Source organism: Nannochloropsis gaditana (assembly GCF_000240725.1).
Source record: "Nannochloropsis gaditana CCMP526 unplaced genomic scaffold scaffold051, whole genome shotgun sequence".
Lineage (NCBI taxonomy): Eukaryota > Eustigmatophyceae > Eustigmatales > Monodopsidaceae > Microchloropsis > Microchloropsis gaditana.
Genome location: NW_005803902.1, coordinates 1 through 12,195, shown reverse-complemented (window position 1 = coordinate 12,195; position 12,195 = coordinate 1). Strand labels below are relative to the sequence as shown.

General features: G+C 50.5%; 1 protein-coding gene across 1 annotated transcript; it reads left to right on the top strand.

The window, feature by feature from the left end:
• Positions 1-4,579: 4,579 nt before the first annotated feature.
• NGA_2063300 (protein arginine n-methyltransferase 7) lies at positions 4,580-4,886 on the top strand (the record flags this gene model as incomplete). Its single annotated transcript, XM_005856027.1, has 1 exon — positions 4,580-4,886. A coding segment is annotated over one exon (307 nt), but the record flags the coding sequence as incomplete, so codon positions are not given.
• Between the last annotated feature and the right edge of the window lie 7,309 nt (positions 4,887-12,195).

Genomic DNA, 12,195 nt, shown 5'->3' with positions numbered 1-12,195 from the left:
TGAGGCTGTGAGGACAGGTGGGCAGCAGGCTAGTTGCCGTAGGCTACCAAGTCGAGACATACATGTCTACAGAAGGTGTAAAAATTAGAAACTCGCATGCTACTTATCAATGCAAAACCACTCTTAATTCCTCACGTTTCCGTCGTGGGAAAGTTGTCTTAGTTTTGCGATACAATTCCCCGTCGATGACAACAAGCGTGTTGGGTTCAGCGCCCGCGCTGCCTGCTCGGAATTCCGAGCAACGCCAGCTTGCGTTCACACAAACCTCACGTCCTGTTTCCCAAGAGCCCTCTGGAACGCGCATTTACCTTCTTTATGTCTCCTATTCTGTCATACACATCTATTTCTGAATGACACAGCAGGACCACTTGCGAATCAAATGCGGCTGGCGCGACAATCTCTTGCTTGATGCCCGTGAAGTATTGCTCTCCACAGCAAACCCGTCCAAGGCCAGTCGCAAAACTCTGGTCAGGCCTTGGCCGTTTGCGCTGCGTCTTCCTTTTCATGTTGACAACATTTTTGAGTCGAGGCAGGCAAAGTGCTCGAGCGTGTCGCGTCGTCGGTCTTCTCACCATGTCCACGTCTACCTCCTCGTCTTCCTTTGCTCCGCCCAAGAAGCTCCGAATGGTTACGTACAACATCCTGACGCCAAGCTATTCGACGCCAAAGAGTTTACCGGTGTGTATTCTTCAATTTCTCTTCTTCTTATCTCTACTTTGCCGTCTCGCGCTATGGCTAAAAATCAATGTCGGGAGAAGACCGGAATGCTGAATAAAGGTTGTCTTCGACCCCCCTCTGTGACTCTCAATCTTGCTCCGTATTCCGATCTCTTTTCAGGCTCACCCATCCATATATCTAAATGAACAAGAGCGACTGGAAAAGATCCTGGAGAAGCTCGAACCCGAAATCGCGCAAGGAGCAGTCATCGCGCTCCAAGAGGTGTCGAGGGCCTGGGCGGGCCATTTACATGTTTTTTTTTCGCGGGCTGGATACCACTTTGTGCACTCAGAGTACGGGCGGCCTTCGAGTGGCTTCATGGGCGTGGGATTGGCCTGGCCGCAAAGCACCCTGGAGGCAGTCGACATTGAAATATCTCGCCTTGCCGACGCCAAGCCCTGGCCTGCCGCACCGTCGCCCGGCCCCCTCTCCTCCTTCTCCCACCGGCTCTTTCGCCCGTTTCGAAAGATTTGGGGATTGCAGGCGGGTCGCGAGGAGGACGTGTTGGCCTCAGCGCGGGATCGGTCCAACGTGGTCATCGTTGCCAACCTCCGAAGCAAGCAAGCGTCGCCGCAGGACATGGACTTCTTCGTTGCGTGCTACCACATGCCATGCGAGTTTCGGCGACCATCAATCATGACAGTGCACGCCGCACTGCTGGTGCAGCGGATGCAGGCTCTGGCAGGGTCGAAACCCCACATCGTGGCGGTAAGTTCCATCGGCAGAGGAATATGGAGTGATAGGTCATGATCACCTGCCGCGATCCGCAGGGCCTCTGTTTTCTCACGTCGCATGTGAATGCTACAGGGTGACTTCAATTTCCAGCCTTCCTGGCCGCAGTATCGAATTATTACAGAGGGAGATATTGAAGCCGCCCATCCTCACTATCCCCCACTGCCTCCGAGTGACCCATGGCTTCCGCACGTCGACCAACCTCTTCGCTCTGCCTTGAGGGTCAAGTGGGGCAAGGAGCCGGACTTTACCTGCTATTCTTACGCGGACAGGGTAGGGCGTGGAGATTGCGTGAAGCCCCGGGAGCCTTGGGGGGCGGTGGCAATAAAATACCAAAAGCTCATTTATTCTGGCACACAGGAGTCTGGCGAGCGGTTTTGCGCCCCGTTGGATTACATATTTGTGTCGCCGGAATGGAAGGTCGAGGACGCAATCAAGCTTCAGTCCAAGGACGAGGCGTTGAAGATGCCATGCCCCTTCCCCAACCAGGTAAGTAAACAGAAGGAATTGAATCATCAGCAACAGTCATGAAGAGCAGATCTTAAAATGAATCGCGAATTTATGAATAGGAATAATGACACATTTCTCGTTGAATATCTCACACAGGACGAGCCGTCCGATCACGTGTTGCTATGGGCCGATTTGAGTCTCCCGTAGCACAACCCTGTGAAATTGTGTCTGGCATTGAACGACGAAAACATGAAATTTGAAAGAAAAGCAAAGTTAGACCTAGTGTCAAGCCGCATAATGTCGCTTTTCACATGTGGCGTTCTTCGCTCCTTTCTTTCGAGATACGAAGTTCTTCATTATCCATCCGTAAAGTTCACAGCCCTTGTCAACAACTTAAGTGTATTACTGCCTCGAGATTCCACGACAAGACACAAAGTAACTATTCTTCTATGCTTGTAGGGCAGATATTTTACGACCCGCGGTCCGAATGGGCCCTTTCGGCGCGATCGATTTGTCAGGTCTTGGCAACGTCTGCGGCAGGTAATACAGCTCATTTATCTCGAAAGTGTAGATAGGAGGCCACGGATTCAATGCTACAGGCCAGGCACCCATTTTGAAACTTCCCTCGAGCCATTTCGACATGCCCCACGAAGATCAACATCAACTCGCTCCTGCCGCGAGAGTGTTCAGCGACGATGGCCACTTTAGGTGAAAGCGCCCAGTCTCAAACCATCCTTTCACAGCGTAGACAGGCATTATATTCAAATCTGTTGTTAAAAGGTCGTTGCCGGAAAGCAGCAAGGCAAAAGTCAATCTTTATAGTCGGATACTGTCATATCTTCTATCAGCACCCGATAAAGTATCTTTGATATATGATCCTTATCATTCTACAGGGTGCACGAGTGTGGTAAGATGGACCAAGATGCACGGAGTAATTCTCTCGAAGAAGAAAGAAATGCACAATTAATGATTTTAGCATGCGCTGAGGGAAAAGCGAAGGATGTGGAAGCTCTGCTTGCTGCTGGCTTTCCACCGCACTATCAGGAGGAGAAGGAAGGAACATCACTGCTGATGCACGCTGCCAGGGGCGCACATCTTGAAATAGTGCAGATATTGCTTGCAGCTGGTGCACCATGGATGGCCGTAGATCGTCATGGCAAATGCGCAGGGGAATACGCGATCGCTTGTGACATTGGGGATGCCAATCGCAAGCAAAGCGTTATCGACTTCATCCTTAATCACGCCGTCATGGCTGAGATGTTGCTGGGCACCGTGGAAGATCAGACTGCAAAGGCAAACGTTCTCGAACAACAGAGAGAATCTCATGATTATTTGGGAGGTACCGTGCGCTATGAGAGAGGTCGCCTAGTCGACCAGGTCGACGAAGGTGTTATGATGGAATGGGAGGCGCCGCTAATGGAGGCGCACGCCAGTTTTCTTTGCGGGGATGATGGAAATCGCGATATTTTGAACGTGGGATTTGGACTTGGCATCATTGATCGGGCAATTCAGCGGCGAAAGTGTCGGTCTCACACAATCATCGAGGCTCACCCTATGGTCTTGGAGAAGATGAAGACAGATGGTTGGTATCGGAAAGCAGGAGTAACGATTGAAACTGGACGATGGCAAAATGTGCTGCCGCGGCTCGTAGCTCAAGGAAAAAAGTTTGACGGTATATTTTTCGATACGTACGCCGAACATTACCGAGATATGCAGGGTTTCCATGCTTGGCTTCCAAAAGTTATGCGGCCTGGTGGCATTTACTCCTTTTTCAATGGTAAGCTGCTCGCATTCAAATTTTGTGCTTATTCGTTTCGAATTAAGTGACCGCAAAACCTGCGCTTCTCCTTATAAATTTTGGCTGCGTGATTTAAAACTTCCTGAATTCATTTTCTTTTGGGGCTCTGTGCACCCTTTTCACAGGCCTTTGCCCGGACAACCTTTTTTTTCATGCGGTTGCCTGTCAACTTGTCAAATTAGAGCTGGAAGCTTTGAAATTTTCTGTCGACTTTGCAAATGTGGAAATCGAAGGGGGGGCATCAGATGACAATTCATGGAAAGGGCTCCGCCGACGGTATTGGCATGGCCGCGATGAGTACTTTCTGCCAGGTAAATGCTTGTTTCACTCTTATTTTTTACTTTCAGCCTTTTCCAGTTTTTGGGGGCCTCACCAAAATCGTCTTTCCTTTTCTTTATTCCCGGCATGCACAAGTGGCAGTTTTTGAAGTCGAAGAAGATGAAAGAGCAGAAGTAACTCGTGATGCGCTCGTGCATCCTGTTGACAGTATTCATGGGATCGATGGACTCGACAGTGGAAAAGCTGATGATACATTGATTGGTGAAGTCACTAGGGAGGACGGGACGAAAAAAGAGGTTTTACTTCATGCTTCTTTAGATCCGGAGGCAGGTGGAATTACATGGCGACCCTACACAGACATGGAAGGGCGTAGTGATTCATTGTGTTTATTGAATCTTCGATGTTGGTTTCCTCCAATGCTGCACGATTTACATCGATACAATATCTTCAAGCGTGCGATTTGGAAATCCATTGGAATAATCAAAGAGCGGGTTGATGAAGACAAAGTGGAAATGAAGGAAAAGGGTGATAAAGATATCAGAATCCTAGATATCGGGACCGGTACTGGCTTATTGAGTCTGGAGGCTGTACGAGCTGGAGCGACTCAAGTGACAGCGTGTGATGGCTTCACAGCTCTAGCAAAAGTAGCTGATGAAGTAGTTCGTTCTGCTGGCTTGGAGAGGAACATTTGTGTCGTCCATAAAATGAGCTCAGCGCTGGACGAAGAAGAAATTGGAAGCATTGATCTTATTGTTGCTGAGATCCTGGATTCCACACTTTTAGGAGAGGGCTACTTAAGCACTCTTCGCGATCTTTATACCCGTGGCTTGGTCGACGCAACCACACATGTTATTCCACGTCGCGCTCGGGTGTGGGCGCAGTTGGTAGAGTGTCCCGAGCTTCAGAGTCATTTTAACATCCCATCAGCTGATGTAACATGCATGGGGGACGGGAGACCCAAACCACTCCATCTTTCTTTACCTTATATAGATGACGAGGCCAATAACTGGGCTGAAGACAAGACGCTTTCATCGCCAAAATTGTCGATACTTTCTCGAAAAAAGAGGGAGATTCTCGGAGAGAAAAGTGGAGGGCCAATTTCCAGCAAGGCATTATCAGCGCCTTTCATATTATTGGAAATTGATTTCGCCGCAGCGGCAGCGGAATCAAAAAGCTCAGTTGACTCGTCAAATGGGCCGATCATTGTGGGTCCAAACCTAGCAGTCCCGATTTGAGCGCAGGCAGTGTCCAAGGGGCATTAATGTGGTGGGAACTCATTTGTTCCGATGGTGTTGAGACATACTCGAGCGCGCCTCGCGATATAGATATTGATCCTTTATGGCAAGATCACTGGAAGCCGTGCATCTGGCCTATAACCCTGCCGTTTGATATCACTCCTTCACAAGAAGTTAACGTGCAGGGTGCTCATCATGATCGGAGTATCTGGATAGAGATAGGATCCACTCCACATGAATCTCTCAAAAGATTGCGTGAAGGTCCTCATCCATGTCTTTGTGGACTCCATACCTTTTTGCCTAGTGAACGGATTATAGAACTAAATGATGCTCGCCGAGAGGAAGCATATAGTGAGTGTTTGCGGACCATACTTGATGCGAAAGATCTAGAGATCAAAACAATCCTGGACATTTGTGATGGAGGAATGACACTCTTCAACATGATTCAAGGATGGAAAACTGCCAGCAACTCAGCTCGATTGCACCATTTGAATTTGGTTAGCCTTGAAGAAGATGTTTGGCATGGTGCTATGCTGGAAAAAAGCTGTTTGTTGCTCAAAGCAGAATGTCGGAATGCATTACATGCCATTCATGAGATACCGCAAATTAAAATATGGCATGGTGCAGGGAGGGGCGAGAATTGGGACTCGGTCTGCTGGGGAGATGTTCAAGTCCTTTGTGGCGATGGATATTATTCGAATATTGGAGTCAATCGTCCCATATGGAGTTGGCTAAATTTTTGGATCCTGCGAACGGCTTTAGCACCGATTCTTGCCCGTAATGTTGTGATTTTGCCGTTTCAAGTGCGACTCATGGCTTCCGTTATTGAATGCCCTTCACTCTTTCGGGTGTATGGAGGAGGAAATCCCATCGACGAGGAAAAGTTGGGTGGTTGGGATCATACTGCATTTCGTCGTGCAATGAGTGAAGCAGCTTCTCGCGCAGTTTTCGACGAAGATAAAGATGTAGCGGTGTCTCTGGCAGATTATCCACACCGATTTCTGACACCACCAGCACTTCTTATGCGCATGGATCTGCACCACGCAATTGATTGGACAGCCTCTCAAGCACACGACGGAGCTTACCGCAGGAATGTGATACATGTCCCATTTTGTAGGGCCGGTAATGCACATGCTCTAGCCCTATGGATCGATGTTGACCTCACCTACGGAGCTGCTGTAGGAAGTGAGCCCTCGTTATCGCTATCTGGATGCTTACACCGTTATAGTAGACAATCGTTGAGGTGGATGAGTGGAGAAAGTGTTGTTGAGGAGCGTACAGGGGAAAGGAATAAGTGTGTGGAAATTAAGGCAATGTTGGATGTTGTTAGTACACCAGGAATATGGACGGATTGTCAAATCATTGAAGTTGATGGAGACTAGAAATATCCAATGTACGCAAAACAGTATCATCGTAAAGTTGGCCCTAAGGATTTTGTGTGTGTCTAAGTTCTCCACTAACTTCAAGTCATATTGAAATCTGAAAAGTGGGTCAACACGTTCATTTGTTTCTTTGTTGAGTTGTTCTCATGCATGTATATTATTGTATTCCCAGCTCTCTCTCTGGACTTTGAGGAAGAAGCCACGCTCCGCTTGCGTAGCTCTGCTATTGCGCTGACTTGGTTAGTTGGCTGATAGATGAATGTACAAAATACGGTGGACAAGCCGCTCTGAATAAATGGAGGAATGGGTAAAACCACGAAAAAACACAAACATAGAAACAACCCGAATTTTGGGGGACGTCAACGACTTCTGTGACCTAGCGCCCCAGCTTGCACGCCATGTTGCCATGCGGCTGACAGGCACGTCAAGACCGTATTTTCTACCATTGGCTAACAAGATATGATCGGGATTGTAGTTTGATGGCTCGTTTGCATTTGGCTTCAATTTATCAAGCGAGGCGTACAGACGTATGGGCCAAAACCACTTTTCTTCTCGTTCACCTAACATTAAAAAAATTTGTATAAATACATGAATCGCACAAAAGAAAATATTTGTTCAAGATAAAAAGAGCTTCATGACAGTGTGATGTTTACTCCTACATTATCTCTTGTCGTGTTTTAACAGTCGAGGAATGTGTGAAACAAGAAAGGTGTGAAATAACCCTGGGATCTCCTCTACGTACACACTCTTTTCTAGCGGTCCAGATTCCGGTGTTTTGTGACGTCAGTGGGGAATTGGCTCAGTTATGGTAGAGCGCGTCCTTCGCAAGGACGAGGCCCGGGGTTCGATTCCCCGATTCTCCACACTTTTTTGTGCTTATATACGAAAAACTTTCAAAAGAAATTCTATAATCTTTTTTCCTTTGATCCACTCCTCAACGATTACGGGCAAATTTGGCAAAATGCCAGCAAAAAGACATTTCATTCCAGGCGTGTCGTCGTTATGCAACGTGTAAAAAATGTTTCAGCGTGAACCGCCGTGGAGAATGTCGGTATCGATCCGACTGCCTTCCGCACGCTAAGCGGATGCTCTACCATCTGAGCTAATTCCCCTCTTCATACCTGACGGAGCGTACTAGCAGAATATATTGTCCAACATTTAAAATAGCAAGCGAATTTCACCTTGTCTCATCGTACAAATACTCTACGTATCACCATGAGAATAAAGAAAAGCCGTAAATAACTACAGATTGTACCCCTCAATTTAATTCGGAAGATTTTTTAAATACATCAGGGCGAGCATTGATGGCCCAGCGCCAAAACAAAAGAGTCGCAAAGATGTTTTGCTTGTCGGCAAAGGGGACGCGGAGCACCGTGACACAGTTGGAAGAGCAGTAGACAATGAGTATCGTGTGATTGAGCCACCACTTAAATTAAAAAATTAAACCTGAAACTGGGCGTTTCAAGTCCCAATCTCGGAGCATAAATGATTGCTATAGCTTGTCACGAGCTTCTATACCCTCCCTAGAATCTGTTCGTGGCATTCACCTCCATAAAACTTGACTGAAAGTAGGTAGGCTTCTGGGGGATAGGGGAGCTGATCGCGGCGATTCCGGCTGTAGACCGGGAGCTTGGCTTGTTGTGGACCCGGAGGCGAGCGTCCCCCCCCGCTTGAGCTTCTTGTCCGTCGTGCTTATGCTAGTCAACTTAAAGTACCAGAGATGGAGCAGTCCAAGGTGCACAGATCTGCATGACCTACCTACACACATTGTACGCCCATGTGCTCGAGTGGATATTAGATCGCGCAGGACGGGAATGGTGGACCCCAACTTCCGCCGTCCTGTCCACCATCCGCGAGGAGCGAGCAAGGCCCCTGCCAACCGTCTTTGGGTGGCTGGAGGTAAAACTCATGTAAGGGATGCCTTCAGTGTGCGATGGCTTCCCCGCCTGGCAACATTGCACATGGAAACAGACTCATATCGTATCTTCACAGGATTTAAGCAGCAGATTGTGGTTCTATGATGAGTCATGCGGTACCCTGGTCGTGGACGCATCACTACTGCACAGAAGCTAAGCCTTTCGTGGTTTGAGCGTTTCTCACATCAAGGGACTATGGACTGCGAAGAAATCGCGGCACATTCTTTTCTGTTCATGTGTACATTTTATTATTGTGACCATTGTGTCCTTGTTTATCCTGCTACTCTCTTTGTAGGATGCTCTCTCCAAACGTTGTCGCTCTAGGGCCCCTACATCCGACAGCATGGCGCTTATCAGCATGTCGTTGTCTTCATTGTGGGCGCAGACGAGTTGGAAACGTGCAGGCTGGGAGAAAAAACAGAGTTACCTGGCTACGTCGTGCGTCTTTTGTCATATACACCCATGCTTATATATACGAAAAATAGCCCTTCCGGACGGGAGGAGAGAAGCGTCCGGCTCTACTCGCCCATGTCTATTTTTAGTGACGGATGGGCAGGAACCTAGCACGGATAATGCCTAGACGCTTCGATTCTTCTATGGCACTGTCATGGGCGCGACAAGCGTGTGGACGTTTTTTGCTGCGTCGCGGCGATATGTTGTGCTCTTGTCGTCATAGCGAAACGTGACCGCGTTGTCAATTGATACTGCCACCGTGATCTTCTTGTTGGTCGTGCCGCCCACTATGTGGCCACTGTTCACATCTTGTGGCGCCGCGCTTGCCACGAGCTACCGTTGCTCCTTGTAGGGATATTCTCACTCTTACCACTCTTGGTTTTCATCATGACGCACAGGGCGCAAACCTTTCTCCCTTATCAGCCATGGCCAAAGTCACGCCCCTCGTCAAGCCCAAGAGCATCGTCAAGAAGCGGACCAAGAAGTTCGGGCGCTTCCAAGCCGACCGCTTCATGCGCATCGCACGCACATCGTGGCGCAAGCCTAAGGGTATCGACGGCCGAGCCCGCCGCCGGTTTAAGGGCTCCACGCTCATGCCCAACATCGGCTACGGCTCGGACGCCAAGACGAGAAACCTCCTCCCCAACGGCTTCTACAAGTTTGTTGTGAATAATCCGAAGGAGGTCGAGCTTTTGCTATTGCACAACCGAAAATACTCCGCCGAGATCGCACACAACGTAAGCAGCCGCAAGCGCAAGGCCATCGTAGAGAAGGCGGAGCAGCTTGGTGTCAAAGTAACGAATGCCGCTGCAAAACTTCGTGCTGAAGAAGACGCATGAGAAGCCATGGGATCTGTCTGGGGAATTATTAGAAGAGAGAACCTTTTCTCCTGAATGTGGTATCGCACTATCAGGAAAGAGGCCCTTTTACTGAAACGTGACGGAAAGAATGGCGAAAGAACAAAATAGACATGCTAACCGGAGAAATTGCGACTCCAGTGTTGCATTGGGCCTCGTTGGGAGGTAACCTTGCTTCGTATCTCTCCCTTTTTTCTATGTCGCTTTGCTTTGAAGAATGTTTGAAATCTCCATGTCCTTCTCGACCTGTACATCCCTCTATGAGAGCATTTCATGCAGCATTTCAAGCTTGACAGCGTAACTCACTAAGTAAGAGGCGTTGTGAGGCTCGTGCTTGCTGCGCGAATTCCCATTCACTGCCAGGACAAAGTGCCCGGCCTTACGATACAATTCAACGAGCTTCGAGTAGAATAAGTGTTTGTATCATCCCCTTAAGTTCCCTTAAGCCACGTGGGGATGGGGGGTACCGTGAGACGTGAAGCGGGGGAAGCAGCGAGACGCTTTTCCTTTCTCTAGCTGCTTCAAGCGCCAGAAACCTGGTGGCACGTAGCAGTTGCCGCACAAAGCACTGTGCTCGCTAATTTGTCTCCCATTTCTCACTTTTTACTCCACCATACACTTAACCTTCTTTACGCTCAGAAAACAGCGCTAACATGTCTGACAGCTCTTTCGCAGCCGTCTCCCGATATCGAGGGTTCTTGGACGTGATCGACGAGGAGTGGACGGCCGACTCCCTGTCAGACGACGAGTTAGACGTACCCGCACTCAGTGAATTCTTCTTGGAGGACGATGAGGACGAAGATACGATAAACGGTGGTGACAGTACCGCGGGGAGGAAGGGCTTTGTGGGCACGGGCAGGCGGCCTAATCAGGAAGAGAGGTGGGAAGACCTTGGCTTGGACCGTCTCCTGCCCGAGTGAGGTCATCCCGAGAATGTACAAAGAAAATGAATCGATGATTACATGAAGCATCGAGACGGTTTCGAGACTCTTTTCAAGAAAGTTGGATTGTATCAATGCAGAGCGGGACATATGTGTAGCACAGGTCAAGCCCTGAAGAGGGAAAATACTATGTTCTGTGTTCTTTTGGTCATAATCTGTTACGATGATAAGTCTCCAGTTCCTGAGACCTCCGATTCGCCATCTTTCACCATTCCTGCCCGTCGCGCCATCGAGCGGCGCTTCCCAGGCCCCGCAACAAGTCGCTGAGCGCCGCGTGCGGAGCCCTGGCCCTTGAGGCGGGGAGCTCCCGCATCGCCGCCCTCCTTTGCTGCTCCCATCCTTGCCCGACAGGGCCTGTCGGAGGAAACCCGACGGCGAATGGGTGCGAAGCAGCGGCGCAAGGAAGGTCGTAGTAGAGGGCATACGCCCCGCACAAAGGCTTCGAGCCCACCGACGACGAATCCACCCCCGCGAGGCTCTCAATGGACTCAGCGTGGCCCGTCACACCCATTTCTGCCATGACTTCCTCTCCCAGGCCGAGGGAGACAAAGAGCGCATCCATCCTCACCCTTAAGGACTGCACCAAGTCCGCCTGTAAGAGCCAGTCCTCCGTGCCGCCCTCCTCCTCCCTCCCCCCAGTCCGCGAGCACACCGGGTCATCGCCCCTCCTCTCCCGCTCTTCACGACCCTGCTTTCCTCGTAACCGCCCTCGCAACCGAGCTTCGGGAGAAAAGTAGCGAAGAACGAGGCGCAGGTTGCAGGTCTGAGTGGAAAAGGGAAGGGAGGGGAGGGAAAGCGGACGAGCGGGAAGACAATGAGAGGAGGGAGTAGGAGACATGTGCCTGTGTGAGGAGGGAGAGGAGACTTCCGGGCGCTTGTGTCTGGGCACGTACGGTGCAGGCGGCGGCCACGGGATCCATTGTCGGGAGGACCTGGAGGACGTGGAGGAGGGAGAAGTGGAGGACGAGTAGGTCCGGCTTCTCCCGCGTCAGGCACTCGTAGAGCACGCCCGCGCAGAGCCGACTCTCGCGCTGTAGGAGGGAGGGCCGGGGAGGGGGCGGGGGGGAAGGTGGATGAGAAGGAGGGGTCGAAGGTGAAGGAAGGGGGCAGCCCGGGGCAGGAGGAGGAGGAGGGCTGACCTGGCTTCCCATGCCCTTCCTCCCCACCGCGCTGTCTCCGGTGCAGAAATGACGAGCGAAGGCCAAGAGAAAGGGGTCCTCCGTGAAGGCCGCGATCAGCTCGGAGGGGGAGGAGGAGGGGGAGGCGTCGCCGTCGGTGTGGCGGCTCCTGTGGTCGGCGCCGAAGGGCCGGACGAGAAGAGAGCGCAGGGCCTGAGGGTCCTGCGCGTAGGAGAGGTGACCTGAGGGCAGGGCGGGAAGGGGGGAGGGGAGAGAAAAAGGGACGGAGGGGAGACAAGGGGAGAGATATAGGAAGA